The sequence below is a fragment of the Pezoporus occidentalis genome, unplaced genomic scaffold (assembly GCF_034315485.1).
Source record: "Pezoporus occidentalis ecotype Australia unplaced genomic scaffold, CSIRO_AGI_Poc_V1 ctg84, whole genome shotgun sequence".
In the NCBI taxonomy this organism is placed as follows: Eukaryota; Metazoa; Chordata; class Aves; order Psittaciformes; family Psittacidae; genus Pezoporus; species Pezoporus occidentalis.
Window position 1 is genome coordinate 2198560 of NW_026916203.1, and position 19998 is coordinate 2218557.

General features: G+C 38.9%; 1 protein-coding gene and 1 long non-coding RNA gene across 3 annotated transcripts in view; both read left to right on the top strand.

The window, feature by feature from the left end:
* The first annotated feature begins 4521 nt into the window (after positions 1–4521).
* LOC134156302 (uncharacterized) lies at positions 4522–6027 on the top strand. The gene is made up of 2 exons (XR_009961881.1): positions 4522–5289; positions 5811–6027. It is a non-coding gene; the product is annotated as an uncharacterized LOC134156302 (long non-coding RNA).
* Positions 6028–6896: 869 nt separating this feature from the next.
* Positions 6897–19998, top strand: part of EFNA5 (ephrin A5) — a 208527-nt gene continuing 195425 nt past the window's right edge. For both annotated transcript variants that reach the window (XM_062604248.1, XM_062604249.1), the window contains exon 1: positions 6897–7088. In XM_062604248.1, coding sequence (XP_062460232.1) covers positions 6964–7088 — 125 coding nt within the window. In that variant the 5' untranslated portion in view covers positions 6897–6963. The remainder of the gene's footprint in view (positions 7089–19998) is intronic.

Consider the following 19998-nt stretch of genomic DNA (forward strand, 5'->3'; position numbering starts at 1 on the left):
TTCTGATCCTGCCATGTCATCATAGGAGATGCACAGATGCTGAAATAAGAGCTCTCTCATGTAACATAATCTGCATATGATTATGCATTATACATCTATACATCTATAAGATGTATAGCTATCTGCAATACAGAGCTTTTTGCAAGAATTAACAGCAATCTTTGGAGTAAGTCTAGTTATACTGTCCACTGTATCCGATTCTTTTTTTTTTTTTTTTTTTTTTGTCTTATGCTTTAGCTTTATAGTATAGTGCTCAATCTTTCTTGCACCTATGAGGTTTAGGTGCTTGATTCTACAGTGATAATACTCAAAACCGGAGGTCTGGTAAGACACTGGCTCTGTAATAGTTAAGATTGAGCAATAGTTTTCAAAAGTCTTTCAAAGAGATCTTTAATGTCTTTAATTTGGAGAGTATGGAAGAACTGAACTGGATGACAGGAAAGAAAGCTATACGTTTATCCTAGGGCCATGGATTCTCTTGCTTTGACTTTAATGCTGGGCTATTTCAGTTATTCTTATTGACTCAATGTTAATAAAAAATCAGTGCAGTGGGTAAAGCCAGAAACTGTACATACGATCTTGACAGGGTAGAAACAAACACTTTAATTTGGCCTTTGAAAATGATAGCATTAAAAATATCTTAACTTCACAAAGGCAAAAATTTAAAACTCCTTAAAGTGTTTTAAGCAAATTAATTCCTCATAATTAGATATTTATCAAACGTGAGTGAAAGTATTTGTAAAGACAAAACCCCATGAACTTGAATGGCAGCACACTATGTCTAAGTTATTACATATATATACATATATATACATATATATTACATATATATACAGAACCGTTACACTGGACTTTAAAGTAGATTTTTCTATTGTCTCAAGGGGTAGATAAGCACCCTACTTCCATTTATGTTTTTGTCAAATCTTCTACCTTGTAATTCTTCCTATTGCAAACTTGGGGGGGGGGGGGGGGAGGCAAGGAGGAACACCCAAAAAAACAAAACAAACCAGGAATTTTTTTTTGTTTCTTTTCAAAGTTTTCCTCAACATATTAAACTTCTGAATTTTTCAGACTAATATCCATAGCTATGTACTGAAGAGGTCTTGCTTAATTTGTGAGCTAAAGCTCTTCTGACTGCTCAGCAGACACAGAGATATTGATCTGACAAATTTATATGAAAACAAAGCTGATACCTGTAGATAATTTTCATTAAAAACAAACAAAAACAAAATCAAAAAAAAAAACACCAAGCAAAAAAGCAAGCAAATTCTTAAGAAATGTATAGACAAAGAAGTATGTATGATTTCTGGGCAAAACAACAAGCCTGAAAAAGTCACTGGACGATAACCTCCCTCTCACTCTAAGTTGCCTAGAATTCATTACTGTATTTTCCATTATGGCATTCTCTTTTTTTTTTTTTTTTTTTTTAAATACAAGGATCTCAGTTACTCCTTTGGACATCTAAAATCTTGAAGTTATTGAGACTCAGCACACCACATATAAGCATATATGTTATTTCTGGTTGCTAGACTTGAAAATGAGCGTTAGAGAAGCAAGGGAGTTGCCAGACAGTTTAATAAAAAGAACATTAAGAATCTTCATTTAATTGCTCTGTTCTAGCCAGCCAAAAATACTCACACACACAAGTAAATACTGGGTCAGGTTCACCTGCAGCAATTTCATTCTGTTCTCTTCCATAAGATTATTTCTTCCTTCTATATTGAAAAAAAAAGACCCCCCCCCAAAAACAAACAAACAAACAAACAAACAAACAAAAAAAAACAACAAACCAAAACAACCCCAAACCAAAACAGAAAGGCAAGTATGGAGTACATACACACACAGTCTCTCACAGGTAAACGTATCCAAGAGGGAAAAAATACCATTAGGTTAGAGATACCATTTAGAAAGAAAGCTCTTCTCTTACTTGAGAATCTTTGCAGCCAAACAGTGTATACACTTCTCTGTAAAGAATTCAGTGATTCTCTCTAATAGTATTATTTATAGCTTTGGTACCTACTCCTCTCATATGGAAATTACTCTGAGGTTTTGCTCTGTATTACTCTTTGACAGCTTACAGTATCAGCAATTACAGTAAAAGATGAGAGCATTTATAATGATTAACCATTCTGTTCAGTTATTAATTTGCAGAACTTGAAGCTGAGATTGCTTCTAAGTCATTTTTCAGCAACATATTTATGGGATCAGAGAGTGATTAAAAATATAAGAAAGTGCGATGCTTTCAAGTTCCTGAAAAACACATTTCTAGCAATATCACTGATAAACAAAAGAGCTGTATTTTTGTGCAGTCCTTTTAAACAAAATACCAAAGATGATTTAAACACATACCAACTAGAGGATTATATGTTTTTCTGCCCAAACACCTTTAATCAAATTCCTCTGAAATGTTAATACACATGATTTAAAGATATACATTTTCACAAGACTTAGACAAAAAAAAAAAGTTTTGAAATGCAGCTATAGTCTTTACTGATTTCCAAATCACATTCATTTTCCCAGAAAAGTCTTTCCTTAATTCTCCATGTTCTAACAACAGGTGGAAAAGGAAAAAAATAAGCTGGATTGGGTCCTTCTAGTTAGTTTTACTTCTGAAGCACTACTCAAATTTATAAAAGAGAAAAATCATACACAAAAACTGTAACAAAAAATGTGGATGTATCATTGTTATTTTCTGTGCTTCATGGGTGCTGAAGTAGCTTTGAATGGCAAAGGAAATCACTTAAATTATTGTAACAATACTACCTACATTGTAATGCCAGAAGTCATTTGTATCTGCACAAGATACTAAGTATTGCTGAACAGTTGTAGAAATACAATGCGTATTTTTAAGGGAAATCAGCAGAGAAAGAAAAGGTTCAGATTTATCACTTATCCCTGAGACAAAAGTCTTAAGCTGAGCTCAGTTTAATTATTTTGAGGTACATGATCAATCGATACACTGAAATTCCTTTCAACTACCAAGAAAGTAGGTGCTGTACACTGTATGTTAAAGATCCTTTACAATGAAGCCCGAGATACAGCAGCCACAGAGGTTTATCAGAGGCAGTTTCAGACACTTCCTGTGCCTACACACAGTTTTTTTCTGAAGACTTACTCAAAATGGTCTAACTGATGTTGAATCACTTGTTAATGGTCTTTACCCTTCTGCCAAATGAAGGCTAATGCCAGAGGCCATATGCATACAGAAGCAGTTTACAACTATGACATCAATAATTATTTAATCATGTAATCATGGAAATGGAAGGTGGAATAGAAGCTGACATGCTTCTGGGTATTGGGTGTTTGATGTATTCATACAAATTCATTCTGATGTAACAAAAAGCTCACCCTCTGTTCATTAATGTATTGCTTTTTTACTTGCAGAATTAATTTACTTCTTATTTTTAAGTCAAAGGATTTATGCCTTTGTATTGTTTATAAACTAATACGATAGAGCCACCTACATCTTGCTTGCTATGTAAAGCAGGGGAAGAAAAAGATATCTTCCTGTTATAGTTAGTTCTTTTTGGAGTGGGTTTTTTTTCAGTTATTAATGTTTGAGTCCTTTTACACAGCTTTGTGTTAAAGAAAACAAAACCAAACCCACCACAAACAACTCCTCCCCCCCCCCCAAAAAAAGACCAACCAAAACCAACAAAAAAAAACCCCACACAAAGAACCAAAACCAAAAAACAAATCACAAGTACTACATCTCTACAAGTGTATTTTATATACTAGATTAAGCTCTGAATTCACTATTAAAAGGTGCTTTAAGTTGTACAAACCAACCCCTCATTCTTTCCCTGTGATAATTCTCACAAGACATGAACAACGGGAAAAAAGAAAAAAAGAAAAGAATTATTAAGCTTTTTTTTACAAATGTGTCTGAAGGAACAAAAAAAAAAAAGGAAACACTGGTTTGTTTGTTTTTTTAAAATGAAAAGGAACGAAAAAAAAGTTTGGTTTTATGGTGCCTGTAATACCTGAAGTATTCAGCTGATGTACTCTGAGTCCTGGTGAGGCTAACCCAGAGACATCAACATGTTAAAAACAAGACTAAAGCAGACCACAGGGAGACAAAATTTAGACAAGTTTTTAGGCCTTTAATAATTAAGACTTGCAAATCGTACAGATCCTTCGATAATACATATATATATTAAAAAAAATAAACTAAGGGATTGAGGAGAGGAGAGGAGAGGAGAGGAGAGGAGAGGAGAGGAGAGGAGAGGAGAGGAGAGGAGATGAGAGGAGAGAGAGATGAGAGGAGAGGAGAGGAGAGGAGAGGGAGTAGAGGAGAGGAGAGGAGAGAGAGAGAGGAGAGGAGAGGAGAGGAGAGGAGAGGAGAGGAGAGGAGAGGAGAGGAGAGGAGAGGAGAGGAGAGGAGAGGGACGCAGTGGGACGCAGAGGAGCGGAGTGGAGCGCGGAGGAGGGCAGACGAGAGCACGGGAGCGCGGAAGAGCCCCGTGTGCCGCCGGCCTCGACCGCTAGGGGGAGTAGGGGCGCTTCCGATGGCGGCGAGGCGGGAGGAGCGTGCGGTGCAGCCCCCGGGCCCCGGCTGCCGTCACCCCGGCAACGCGGCGGGGCGGAGCCTTTTCCGGCGGGAGCCGCTCACCTGCTCGCACTGCGCTTTGCTGTTGCCCGCGGCCGGCGCCGCCTCCCGCTCCTGCTCTGGTGCGGTATTCCCGGCTCCCGCAAGAGGGGTGACCGACCGCTGGTACCGCCCTGGGGGGTCAGTGGGGAAGGAGTTTTGTTTTACGATTGCGTTTCTCGCCGTAGTGTTCTGCATGGCAGACAGAACCTCATCCGCACACAGCCCGCTTAAAACCCCATTGCGGCGTCCGGCGCTGAAACGGTTACCTTCAGTGGCAAGGGCTGCACAGGAACGACCCTGACGCCTCAGTAATTCAATTAGTCAGGTTTCTAGAAGGTGGAGTTGGGTGTTTTTTTTGGCATGGAGGGGGAGGAGAAGCCTGGGACAACGCCTCCTCTCTCGTGTTTCGAGCCAATGGCGTCGACGTATTAAAAAAAAAAAAAAAAAAGAAAAAAAAAAGAAAAAAAAAAGAAAAAAAAAAGAAAAAAAAGCCAGTCTGTAAGCAAACAGCAGGCTGTACGCTGAGTGGCTGTGCGGGCTGACCCCCCCTTCCACAAGTAAACTGCATGCAAAAACGCCACATGACCGAGCAGCAGCGCCCGTGCTCCGAGCTGGCAGCCCGCACCTCCACCTCCTCCTCGCCTCCTTCCCTCCAGCACACCGGCGCCAGCTCCTGCCTCGGATACACGCGCGTGCATGTATGTATGCGTGCGTACCTCCGCGCACCGCGTTCCGCCCGCTGCGGCTGCCTCAGCTGCGCACACGCGTGTACCTCTGCAGCGCAACGCGCCAGTCTCCGAGCGGTTCCAGGTTGCTGATGTCGGATTTACACGCAGTGAAGGGACCGGTCATTGCAAAAGGGGGCGTGACTGTTTAAAGGTTTTTTTTCCCCTTCCCATAAAGCAATTTTTTTCTTTTTCTTTTTTATTTTTTTTCCCCCAAAACTGACTTTTGTCCCTCCAATCCTCGTCGCGCTTTACGATCCCTCCCTGCCTGCCGCCGCATTCAAGTTTATTTATTTGCCTGCTGGCGTGGTACATTTTATCTCGCTGCTCTTGCTGCTTCAGAGGGAAAAGGGGAGCAGCTGTTGGGCAAGACCGAGACGAAGAACTGGGTTTCCCCCCCCCCCCCCCCGCTATCTCCTTATGTAGTCATCTGAGGGGTGGATTCTTTCTCTTCCCCCCTTCCTGCTCTTTCAAACTGTTTTGTCCTTCCGCAGAAGTTGATGTTCCTGGGACTGGACCCTGCTTTATCACGGAGAGGTTCCGGGAGACTGAAGGAGCAGATTTCCGCACGCCGCCGCGTCCCTCCGTTCGCACCCCTAGCAGAAGAGGCGAGCCAAGACCAGCACCATTAGAGGAGTTTGCAGGCTTGATTTTCTAGTCCGAGGTTCTGCTTTTCCACGCCCTCTCATAGAACAGTTTTTTTAATTTCCATCTCCTTGGCTTCCACGCCGCAATATTTCTTGGATTTGCCGTTCGTTTTTTTTTTTTTTTAACTACCCCACTCCTTTTTCTTTTTTTTTTCCCCTTCCATTTTTTTTTTTCCTTCCGCCTTCGCTGTTGCTCAGCCCTTGGTGCATCCACCGCCCAGGAACAGGAAGGACAAGAAACCACTCCACAAAGTCTTCAAGACACTCTCTGTGCTGCAGAACAGGCTCCCCAACTCCATCAGCGCAGCGAACTCCTCAGGGCTTTTGCTTTTCTCACCCTCTCCCTCCCCCCCCCCCCCCCCCCTTATTTTTCCTTCTTTTTCCCTCTTTTTTTTTTTTTTTTTTAGTTTTATTGTTTGTTTTTAATTTGCTGAGGGGCAGGAAGGAAAACATAAACTTTGTACTTAAGATCCGCTGGTACTTCTCGCCCCTCTGACAGCCTTTAATACACTGCCAGGACCCCTGTGGGCTTGCGGGGTAAAGATCTCCTTCCCTTTCCCTTCTTCCCTCTCTCCTCTCCGCTCTCTCGCTCGCTCTCCCCCAGGCGTCCCCCGAGCCGCGGGGCCGCTCGCAGGGGGCTGAGGAGCGGCGCCTCTTCGCCCGCCTCGCCGGCGGGCCGGTGTATGTCGTGGCGCGGGTTCCGTGCGGGACTCCCCGTGAATGAGCACCGCCCGCCTCTTGCCGCCGCCGCCGCCTGTCTTGGCCCCCACCATCCTCCGCAGGGGTGAGGCTCCCTGAGGGACCGCGGATCGCGCCTCCCTGACGGCTGCCCGTCTGCGGCGGCAGGCGCTCGGTGAGGAGCCGGCCCGCCTCTTGCTCACCACTTTTTATTTATTCACCCCGCAGCCTCCAGCTTCCCGGCTCGGTCCCGCTTGCTTTTATTTTTGTTTGTTTTTATCACCCCCTCTTTCTCCATCTCTCCGCATCCCGCCTCGCCGCGATGCCGCACGTGGAGATGCTGCTGCTGGCGGCCGCGGCGCTGTGGGTGTGCGTGCGCGGGCAGGAGCCCGGCGCCAAGGCGGTGGCCGACCGCTACGCCGTGTACTGGAACAGCACCAACCCCAGGTACGCGGGGCGGGCGCGGAGCGAGCAGAAACTGCCCCGGCTGGAAGATGAGGGGAGGGAAACTTTCTTTTTCAGAAGATACAGGCAGCGACGGGGGAAGGAGGACGGAGGCGGTGGCATTTTTTTCTCTGTGCTCCTGCCACTTTCCCCGGGCTCGGCAGGCACCGGGCCGGGCGGATGCTCCTCCGGCGCGCCGTGGCCAGAGGGAACACAGGCGCCTCTAGGAGTTGGGGTGGGATGAGGGGACGCGGGCAGCCCCGTCCCCCGGGGGGCTGCTGCCTCAGGCAACGCGCGTTCCCGAGGTAGGGGTCTCTTTTCCCGGGGGGACGGGACGGAGCGGGGCGACTGGCCCCGGCTTCGCGGCAGCCGCGGCCGGGATCACTGTCAGCTGCGGTGGAGGGGTGTCTTTCCTCTGGCCCAGCCCTGCCCTGCCCGCCCGGAGGGGGGCTCTCCCGGGCAGACTAGAGGTACCCGTGAGCAGCTAGGCAGGTACGGAGCCAGGGGCCGGGGCTGCCAGGGGCCGGGGCTCGCCGGTGTCCCCGGCGGGGTTGAACGGTGCTGCAGAGCCTCCCCGCGCACGGGCGCGCTGGAGGGTTTCCGACAGCAGGCTTAGCATGCAGTTCAGCCAACCTGCTGCTGAAAACGGAGGCTTCATTAATTTTTTTTCTGGAGTTTTCCCTCATGTTTAGCATCAGAAATTTTCAGTCCTGCTCCAAATGGTATCCATGTGTTTGCGTAAAGAACCACCTGGGTATTACATTTTCCCTTGTTAAAGTGCTTGTGAGCAAACTCACCCTTTTTTAAATATACGCGCCCCCCCCCCCCGGAGAGAAAAAATGCCAAATCCACCCCCCCCCCCCCCCCCCGTCTAGCTAGTCTAAGTAAATTTGGGGACATACTATCTTAGGTTATCTCTTTCTTACACTTCTGATACTGCTGTTTGGTTAGAGATTAGTACATTGATTTTTGTCACAGGTCATGTTTTTTAATGGATCTGTGTTGCCTGCAGAAAACTCCTCTATTCGGTATTCCAGAGTAGCTTCAAAATAGGTGATGCCGAAGTTAACGGGCAGAATTTTCAAGTGCCCAGACTTAGCTACTCTGCCCAGCACTTTAATGTTGTGATCCTCGTAACAAGGCCCAAATGATAAGTAGGTGACAAAAAAAGCTTGAGACAAAGATTTGTCCAAAGTAACAATCGTGCTTGGGAATGATGAGCATTCGTATTTCCAAACCCCTCTCTCTACATTTTCCTTGTTTTACACGTTACTTAAAAAAAAAAAAAAATATTCAGAGTAAATAAGGTGAAAAGTTACATCTCACATCAAAGAACACACTTCTCAAAAAATTGCTTGTCTCCCAAAACCAGAATTTATTCTGCTCTTGTTAAGCAAAATGAAATTAACTGATGACTGGGTGGGTGGGTAAGTAAAATTCACAAATTCCACTGGGCAGAATGAGGATTGTTGAAATAGTTCTCACTAAATGCACATGTTGCTGGTGTAACAGCTAAAATACTTAAAAATAGCTTTGCATTCAATATTTTTCACTTCTGTCTTTTGTGTGATGTGCTTACACAATAACTGCACATAGATAAAGGTAGTTGAAGGTACAAGGAGCGCTTACCTAGTTGGTAGGTATTATGCATTGAATGGTTTTGTAAGGATTCTAGTAAATTTAATCTTATTACCATTCATGAAATTTCTTCTTAGTCCAATATTAAACACCAGCAGACTACAAAGAAAAGGTAGTTTTATCGCTCTTTCAAACACTAGAGAAAGAGTGAATTATGTTTCTAAACCCTCTCTTAAAAACAAACTTGTCTTTAAATATTCACTGCGCTCTCACAGTGCAAGTATGTATTTGGACATGATAGGTTTATCTGTGAGTGAAAAATACGAGAAGGAGCAGGGTGCAGATGTATTTCTCCTTTGTTTTACACAGTGTGCCAGTTTTTGTGTGCTTTCCATGATCACTACAGAAAAATAGCCAAACACCTGAATTGTAGGTGTAAGAGACCCAAAGAAAATAAAATCCCCCTGTTTGAATTTGTTAGAATCTAAGCGGAAGGCAAAATCCAGTTTGGTTATCAAAATTGTCAGAGCAGTTAACAATGTTGCAGGAATAACTTTGCAGTGATTTAGCTGCAGAGACAGACTCGGGAGATGAGAAGTCTGGTTTTTATATATGTAGAAGTAAGTAGGGATGCTTACTTGGTGATAACCATTTGAAATTAGAAGACAAAACATACTGTCATTTGTTAAACACATATGCCATCATTGTGCTTTAGCTTGCTTCTTTATTGTATTTACTCAGAATTAATAAACTGCTGTAGAAATAAATTAATTCACTTTAAAAATGAAATGTTCTTCATTTTGGCAATGATTAAAGGCACCCTAAGGTTCCATCAAAACTTTGAAGAATTTCATAATGATTGTACTTTCCTCAGGTGCAATAATGTTTAGGTTTTTAATATGGAACTCTAGCAACTTATTGAAATTCATTAAGATCTCATCCTTTTTAAAAGGCACATTAGTAAATTGATGAGTAGCCCAGTTCATAAGTGTTCCTGGTGCAAACAATATTTGGTAAATAAAAGAAAATTCCTAAGACCCTATTAGCAAAGTTCATATTACATTTCTTGGTTAGTTGCCAGAGTTCTGCTAGAACAATTAAAAATGTTCTGTGATCATTAGTATGTAGAAATATCAAAGTTGCATATTCTTACAGAGCTTAAGTCTGCTGTTAGAAATACTGTAAGTATTCCTGTACTTTATTTTTCTTATGTATTTAATTATCAATATACATGAAGTACCATAAATACTGTGGTCCAGTTCCAGGTGAGAATATGTTTATTAGGATCCTAAAGTATAATGAAATAAGGGGTCTTAATAATGATTTTTTTTAATTGGAAATAAATCTCAAGTAAGCTTGAAAATGTGTTCTAATATATTTTTTGTTATTTATGTAGGCTTAGAATTAAGTGTACATAAATTCTAATTATCGTCTTAAAGTGCATTAGTCTTTCAGCAGTTTGCATATGTGTTCTTGTATGGGGCAGCAAAATGTTATTGTCAAATAGTGTTATTCTGAATCCAGCACTTAAAATAGTTTGTGAGGTTAGTTTTGTAGTAGAGGATATTCACTTAGTCCTGATTACTAGTGTCCTTGTAGTTAGAATTTATCCAAAATGTCATGTACCTGAGCCAAATTTTGAAGCGGTCTACTTGCTTAGTGTTTGCTATTGCTCTTAATCTTGTCAGAGTTCAAGCTGAACTACTTGTAATTGTTGCTACATTTTTCTGCTTGCAGGGTTGTTGCTTCGCTATTGTGGTTTATATTTAGGTATTTCTCTGTAAGTTGTTTTCAGTGGCAGGTTATGCAGCTTCAAAAATTGTTAGAAGTTTCAAGGTGGTTACAAATACTTGCATTTCAAGTCTAGTTTGTGGTCATAAATAGAGGACAAATCTTGTAGTCTCATGAGAGCAAATATTCTTTTATTAGAAGTATTATTGGATTTGTCTGTATCTTATACAGGAAAATTGTGTATAAAGTTACATCCACAAGAGAACTATAAAGACATAGGATGCTGTTATATTTTCTCCCTGTGTATTTATGTGGGTAATACAATAAAGAAATTAGGTGGTTATTAGAGAATTTAGGTACTGAAAAATCATTTCAACTTTAAATGGTGAGTTTCTATAATTAAGCTGTTTATCACAATTTGATCATTATTGCTAGAGGTATAGTGTTTTGTGGTTGTTTTGTTGTTTTTTTTTTTTTTTTTAAATTTTTTTTTTTTTTTTGTGATAGGTATTTGGGAGCAGTGAACAGAAAACTGAATGCATGCTTCTGAAAATTCTATGCATAGACCAGAATTTGACAGTGGATGTTTAAACTCAGGTGGATTCTGTAGCTGAGTGTTTAGGCACTTTTTCAGGACTGCATTTGACTTCCCTGAAGAGCATGCTGATGCACTTAAGTTCTGTTGCAGTTGTGTGGGTGAATGGATGTGTACTTAAGTTCCTCCCTGAACCAGCTAAATGCATAGATTTAATTTTTAGAAGCCCAGCTGTGGCTGGTTATGCCTTCCTGGCACTGCTCAGGAGCACTCTGGATGGCTGAGTGAATGTCTGAGTAGCCTACTATCCCTTTACATGTGTTTGGAGATTTCACCATGGCATGTTGGTTGATATGTTGAGATCATGTGGCTGGTTTATTTTATTTTTAATTTTTTTTTTTTTTTTTGTTTGGCTTGTTTGTTTTCCAACTAGGAATAGTTCTGCCTATGTTCAGAGATTAGAGAAACCATGCAGAAGCAGTTGAAGTCAGATGAAGACAGTTACGTGTGTTAAGAACAGCTAAGAAGTTGGGGATGAACAGGGGCAAAATCAAGGCATTTGTTTTTGTGTTGGTATTCCATATAATTCTTGTATGTCAAGGGAAGCATAAGAGCTTAAGCACTTGAGATACACGCATACATTCTCACTTCTGTGTAACTGATTTGAAACGGCATAGCTTGTATTTTGAGAGCATTTTATCCAGCAGCTTGCTTTGAGAGCTCAAGAAATCTCTGTCTGATTTCTTGTAATTAATGAGTGGTAGTAGAGCCTTCCATTTTTTATGCCTGCTTTCCATGCTTTAAATAGTTTCACTAGCACCTTGTGTCTCCAAAATATTGGTGTTTATTTTAAAAGTGGGGTTTTGAAACAGTTTGAAACATTCTGTGGAAAAATTACACAAAGAACAATAGTTTCACTGGCTTCCACCTTCATATGAAGAGCACCTTGTTAAAGTGGGACATGGTCTTCATGAAATACTTCTTCTTAAATCTTTTTCAAATGGACATAGTGAGGACACTTCCCTGCATTCTTTTGCTAGCCCTGTATCCGTTTGGAGATGGACAGATAAAGATGAACCTTTCTTTCTCTTCCCTGTTGCTATGATCCCAGCAATCTACCAGCTTCATGCTGGGCTGAGAAAATGAATGAATACAATTAGTTCTTCAGAGTCATGGTCTTTGAATTCATAAGGAGAGGGATATGTAATATGTACACATTCGTATGCAAATATGCATACATTTCAATGTATGTATATGTATACTTATGTGTATATATGCACATATATACATATGTATGTGTACCTTGGCGTGTGTCATTAGAAGGTGGTGTGGTATAGAGTAAATCATGACTGTTGTGTAAGAAAAAAATCTCACTCTTAAATGTTTAGAAAACAAGGAGCTTCACAAACTGATTCCCAGGTCCCATCTTCCTGCTAATGTCTTTTGTTTTAAAATTATAACTAATAATGAATTTTTATATTTTGTTTTTAGAATCTGTGGTTTTGTTTTTAGCCATCTTCCCATTGTGCTGTTTCATTGCACATTAGTAGTCCCCAGGTCAAGAGGTGGATAGGTAGATAAGCAAGCACTCAGGCACACAAATACAGAGAGAAACAGCAAAGATTACTGGATGTGCTTTGAGAGATCTCTGGGCTTATTAGAGTACCTTGTTACTGCTTCTTCCTAAACCAGTTTGTCACTGGGCAGAGTATTACATTGTTGAAATATCAGACTTTAAGAAAGCATGTGAAGAAGGCTGGTTGTCTGGATCACCTTAGAGAAGATACTAACAAAGACGCTACCTTTCCTGAAGAAAGCAGGAATATACAATAGTTTGTCCATAGCTGTGAGTTATAACCTGTCTTGCTTTGGCTCACTGTTTTTCAGATTTTTGAAATGAAATTAGAAGTATTTTGAAACTGGGACTTTTTTCCAACTTTTTGCTCTGCTATCCAGTTCTCAGCACCGTTTTTTGAAAATGTCTTTAGTCTTATGATTAATTTAATCTTCCAGTGTTTCTGAATGGTATAATCGACTGTTGAGAATAGAGGGCCCTGTTTTGTTTAGGTTCTCCATGTATTTGTGCTTAAAATTTAGCCAGTCAGCAGCATGCCAACATAATGAAATGGAAACATTTGGTTTAAAATAAACAGACATGTTACTGAAATTGCTTTTTGGTGGTATTACAGTTTTTGTGAGTAAGCTGTACTGTAATGTGCTTCTGCATAGTTGAATGGAAGATCAGAATCCTTCACACAGTAGAAGTCTTCCTTGCATTTCTGCATTCTCTCTAGTCATTGTAGTTTCTACAAGCTAGATTATAGTTGAGCTCATTTAAAATGGTGGTATTAGTGTGCAAGCATGTATAGATGTCTGAAATCTTTTTTAAAAATCTGAGCGTAGATTGTTAAGTTACAAACCCACAAATTCTCACTGCTACACATTTTTTAAGTAATCTGTGTTAAAATCAATTATTTGAAAATATTTGCAAAAAGAATGCTGATTTGCAAGGATTGAGATTATATTCTTTTCTGTAGAATGCCAATAAGAGAAAAAGACACACCCCCCCCCGTACATATATATATATATATAATTTCATCTGCAGAAACATCCTTCACATTTTACTGTTCTCAGGTCAATGAAAATACTTTGTTAGATCCTAGTTTTAGGAAAAAAATAGTTGTTTTTAATTGCTGCAAAATGTAGAAAAATTGTTTTATGTCCCTGTTCTGTTAACTGTTATGCTCGGAGTTTTATGGCCATTTTTCTGTTTAAATGTATGACAGTAAAAATGCTGTCAAAAGAAAAATCAGCTAATGAGAAGATACGCAAGACTCCTGTTAATTAGCAAGATCTGCTTGAATGGCTAATGCCAATTTATAGCAAATTCTCCTTCAGGTTCGGCAATTTTTACTTGAAAAGCCTTGAAAATTGCAGTTCTTATTGTCACTTGCATCATAGTCGAGTGGAAGAATTTACAAATCCATGCTGATACATGGCATGGAAGAGAAAAAAAAAAGATCTCAAACTGACAAAACCCCTAAGTAGTTAATTTCTACTTTGGTAATTTTCTGTCGTGAATTCAGCATATTAATCTAATGAGGAACTGTTCAACAGTAATACCCACGCTAAAACATTTTACTTTGTGTTTATCATTTAGTAATTTTATATTTGTTGTTTGTTTTCATTGGACTCTTGAAGAACACTGTTATTGATAGGCACCATTTTTAGTTTTTGATGATGGTAATGAAATGGCACTGGAGTGCAGACAAGGAATGATTTGCTTGTGAATCATCTGGTGAGGTAAAAAACTGGAGTAGGAGATGCATTTGCTTTGACTCTGACCACTCTTTGCTGAAATATCTTTTTGTTCCATTCGGAAAGATAAAATTTGGCCTTGTGACATATAAAAAGGATGCATATTTTGGCATAATATGTATTGTGTTGTAGTTAATGTTAGCTGTGTATCACTGACATTCTTTATCTGTTAAAATAGTACAATTTTTCCTCCCAAAAATGATGTAAGTTTTTTGCTTAGAGGTGAGTGCTGGCCAGTGGCTAGCATCTTCTCATTGTGTGAGCTGTTCGTCAGTAACAGTTATCGCTGCAGTCGTTCACTAATGGGTAGCAATGAAACACCACCTTTTTGCTTTTGTAGACTTCAAAGTAGTATTTTTCATAGAATTTCAAGAAATTCTGCTCCCTGACATTATGTTATGACTTAGGGAATTGCTAAGAAATATATATACATTTTTGTTATCATTCTGGTACTATACATTGGATTTTTAATTTTAATTTTTACTTTGTTTAAATTTTATAAATAAATGTGAGTATCTTATCTCAGTCTGTACCTTTGAAACTAGAGCTGAACACATTCTAAATTTTTTCATCAAAACTAATAAAAAAAAGCCAGATCTCTCAATGTCTAGTATTTGGATGTTTTGGCAGCTCTGTATAAGTAAAATATAGGTGTATATTTTTTTTGAAGGGACAGAAAAAAGTGTTTTATTTTAGTTACTGTTAGATTTGATGATGACCTTTGTAGCTATACTAGTTCATCAGCATTAGGTGAGGACTGAGAGCAGGTTTCATGATGTTGGCTCCACTGGAACTGTTAAAAGTCATTGCAAAGAAATTTGCTAATGTTGTTAATGAGCAGCAAAACCAGCTATGGGTTTTTTTTTGTTTTTTTTTTTGTTTTTTTTTGTGTGTGTGTTTTTTGTTTTGTTTTGTTTTTTTTTGTGTGTTGTTTTTTTTTTCTGTTTGGTTTGGATATTTTTTGTTGTTTGTTTTCTGTACTGCAGTTGTCTGATCAGATTTCAGATTTTTAAAAAATAGTTATGTATTCATGTAGGCAGGGCATTTGGTGAGCAGAAGTTAACAAAGTAGGAGCTATCAATCCTGCTTTCTTTCCTTTTGTTTCCAGCAAAGAAGGAAATAAAGAGAGACTCTGGAATTTGAAAGTATTGACCTTCTGACACGCACACACAGCATGGTCATTGCAGTGGCACACAAAGTGCCTTAAGCCACCATAATGGCAAACTGCATTTTTGAAGTTACTGATTTGAGAGCCAGCTGGTTGGGGGATGGACTGCCAACATCGATTCTGCAGCTATTTGAAAGTTACCACTTTAGAGCCAGACAGCTTCACTTTTATGTTCCCAAACTTACCACTTAGGAATAATGTTGCTTTGTTCAGCTTAGCCAGGGATTTGTGACTGCTACATAGACATAGAACCATTTGGTCCAGAATTGTGTGGTCATTCTTCATAGAGATCTGCTTCACAGAGTAATTTCATTCATCTGGTAGTGGGGGAGGGATGAGAAAGGGACATTCAGATATAGTGCTCTTCTAGGAAATTGTGCATCCACATTAGTTAGTCACTTTTTTAAAGCTTTTTAAAGATAGAGATTTGGATCAAGTAGTTAAAAGTCCAATTCAGACCTGTGTCTTCAGACTGTATGTGATCTCTTGGATAGGCTTTCCATGCATAGTCTGGAAAAAACCTCATATTTCATGTACTGTAACAGCTCTTCTCCCCTGCCCCTCTTTTTAAAAAAATATTATTTGTTTACAGCTATTGCTCTGATACACTTATACATCTTTTTGCAGTTCTCTTGGGGCTTAGTTTATTAAAAATTAGTGATCCATCACTAAGTGGGGTACAGTACAAATGCTGGTGCTCCCAAAAGGGAGGTTTTGTGCCAAACCAGAAGAAATAATAGGGATACAAAAGCTGTCAAAAAGCATGTCTCCCAATTTCTACTTAATCAGGCGAAAAAGCACCTCAGCAACTACAGCTGAATGTGGGAAAGTTTATTGTAAATATTGAATAAAGGTGTGTTAAGCAGGCATAGCATCTTTATTTCTAGCTACATAAAATAAAAAAAAAAAAGTCATCTATGAGCCAGAGTTGGTGGGGATTTCTTTCATGTTGATGGCATTGTCAGTGGATAGATCTTTCAAAAAACCTTATGTTACTTTTGAACAAGAAGAAGAAGTTAGCATTTTCCTTATTTTTTTGTCCTTAAGGTGGTGGTTATTAATAATAATATCTGTAGACAATAAGCAAAGCTTTAGAGAAGATATTTTAACAAAATCATATTTTCAGTCTTCTGGATTACAAGGTATGGGAGAAAAAGAACCATTGCTGTGAATATCTGGTATCCAAAACTGCCATTCTCTTTTGGCACAGCTCCCATCATGGTTGCTGTGCCATAATTAAATGCCTGTCATTAGTGTATTTTTCCATAACATTTACAATGGATAAGGCAAGGGGTCCTTGCAGAGCTATGGCTGTCAGGGGAACAATAAAAACTAATTACACACTCTGCTGTCACCATTGGCAGCTCTGCTTTTGGGGGGAAAGAACATGGGAAGTGTGTGCCTAATAATTATATATATAAAATTATATATATACAATACCCAATTGGGGAAACTCAGTCACAGTGAAGTGACATTTACTTGGAAGTTTATTATTTGTGCATTCAAATGATCTTAATTCTAGGGTCGTATTTGTCACTTTGCTTATGCCTATGTTGCATACACTTTTCCTTTTGCATTTCGGTCACTTTTGCCTTTCCTTCTTTCTTTCTGTCTTGCACACTTCTTTGTGAACTGAGCTTTCCTATAAAATTGCTGAGATCAAAGGCAATATTTGCCTGCATTTATTAACTGGATGTCAATCATCTTAGCCTTTGTATACTTTTGCTTGTGTCCTGCATAGTAAACAAGAATAAAATAAAATCTAAAAAAAAAAAAAAGTTAAGTGAAAGCAGGTAGTTTGCATGTTTACCTTTTCCTTCTATTTTCAGTCCATGATGTGCAGGTCATCTTCAGGAAAATCAGGTTAGAGAGTTGGGAATACTGCTGTAGCGGCTTTGGTGTGTCAGTTCTACTTACCAGTGCACAAATATTTCCAAATGCAAGCATAAGTAATTGCAGAGTGAATTATCTTTAATGCTGTCTTTAAAGACAATGAAAAAGTAAAGTTGTGCTTCACACTAGTATTTATAATTATTATTTGTTATTCTGTAAAATGAGCAATTTATTTAAGCAAGTTTTTTAGTCCGCTGATTTAAAAGAGAATAGATCCTCAAAACCAGAATTTTGCCTGTATTTAGGTACCTAGAGTTGCAGACAGGAGCCATGTGAGAATTTTGAGATTGCTTGGTGCCTGGTTGTCTTAGATTTTATTTCGGCTTTTTATACCCATATGTTCTAAAATATCTTTAAAAAAAAAAAAAAGTCCTTTAGGTGGATTAAAGTGGTTTAAATAAATATCCTTGTTTTTAACATTTGCCGGAGGCAGTAGGGGCTGATGGGTATTAATGAGGAAATTAGTCTATTTATTTGGATTATGTGCCTCGGTAGATACTACAAGATCTGTAATTTGGTTGGTTGGGTTTTTTTGATACACCACCTTCTGATGCTTTTTTATTGCAGTGTTTTTGGCAGTGTTCAGATCCAGCTCTGTTGAAGTAAAAAGATTCTCCCACTGCTTTGTATTGGAGTTGATTTAGGTCTGTATTGATGATTTTATGGTGTAGATCATGAGTAAGAGTTTCAGTATTTGGCCTGGTTGATTTTTGTGAGGCCACACAATCTGCGTGTATCAAATCTAGTGAAAGGGCAGGGCAGCTTCCCTGTGGGTATTTGTCTGATTGCATCACAATAAGTTCTAGACTATATATATATATATATATTTGTTTTTTCATTTTTTTTAAAACAGTTTTTGCAGAACTGGGGCCTCCATCTTTTAGGGGGCTGAAGCAGGTAAAAGAGAACCTGGTAGCTGATTTGCTGTCATCGGTTTCAAAAGTGAGAACTGGCTTATCATATATGATTTCTGATAGGCGTTAAACTCTGAGGTGCTGGACACCTTATACAGTGGAGGACAATTTGGTATGTGCCAAAAAAAAATATTAACTTAAGATCATGAAGGTAAAATTAATCAGATATAGTAGCACACCACTGGGACACAGGTTATATGTTTTCCAAAGCACTATATGCAATATGCTGTTCTCTTCTAGATAAGATATTCCTTAAAGACCAGATGGATCTTGTGGATGCCCAAATAGGATAGAATTATTTTTTCTTTGAAATAATGAAACATTGTCTTGAGGAAAGAAGTCTCTGTTTTCTAAAAAATAGAACAATATGGAAGTCCCTGTTTTGCTGGAGTATGCTACCTCTCCTTGCAAATATAAACTCTTTAATATATAAATCATGTAATTTATTACCTATTTACCAAAATTGTGAGCAGTGATTCCTATTGTGTGGTATGTCACGGTATTTTGAGGCTGCCGGGAGAATGAGAAAGCAATTTTTCCTGAAGTTTCATTTAATGGAATACCAAGTATGACATTTTTCTTGATTTCCAGTGGACTTGTTGGTATCTAGTGGCTATGAGATACAACGTAATGAGAGGAAGACACATCTTTCAGGAACTGCAGCCCATGTTTAATTTGAGACTACACATGTTGATGAAATAAGTTTATTTTGCTTAAAATTCAGCCCCACAAAAAATCAAGTTATAATTCTTAAACTGTATTTATGGTGAATACATTTGGAATTTAATCATGTTTTGTAGCCTCTGTGTTGGTAGAACCAGTTGTAGAACACTGTGCTCCATTTAATGTTACCTGTGTGTATTCATATTGAGTTGCTTATAAGGTTTCAAGAAATATTTGAAAATTTTCTGTGAAGTTGATTTTTTAAATCTATTTCAAGAGTGTCCTGTGAATGTTTAATAGATATTTTTGCTGAGTTTATAAATGTTGTAAAGGAATACATACACAGTTTTATTGAAGAATTTATGTTTTAAACAGTCTTCAAACAGTCTTCTTTGTGAAAAATACTAGGAACACTTCCTGCAGAGAACACGATCATTTTGTAATGCGCTTCGTAGCATAATCCTTACTTAAAACCATGAAATAAATCACTCTCTTAAAAGTTATATTGTAGATAGGAACTCACTAGCAGAAAGGCTAAGGGATTTCAGAGTATAAAGAGATTTTTCATTAAAATAAAAACAAAATAAAAAGTGTTATTTGCAGAATCTTTAATCAAGGTGTTATGAAATTTGTCATTAAGCGTCACATTACCATAACAAGTGACAGTGTGGGTGAAAAAGGGAAATTAATTACAGAAGTAGATCATACTTGCTTCTCATTATGTAAAGGCTATTCACTGCATTCAAATTCCAAGCAAACCCTTTCTCTATATTTCAGTTATGTAAAAAACTTACTTGCAAAGAACACTTTATGAAGAGAATCTCTGTATTCACTGTTTCTACTCTGAAGCATGAATCAGCTTTAAAGAAAAAAAAAGGCTTTTTAGTGATTTACAGCATCACTTTAATATTACTTTTTCAGACCCTGTCTCTGACTGAACTACATTTTATAGCTTACTGTAAAAAGGAATCTCTGTTTTCCATTTTTCATACTAGCTGTCTTGATTTAGTGCTGATATAATGGCCATCTTCAGAACAAAGCATTTGGAAGAGTTTTGTAAGCATTTTATTTCAGGTGTAGACTTTGGAGCTAATGTATTATTACTGATGAAAG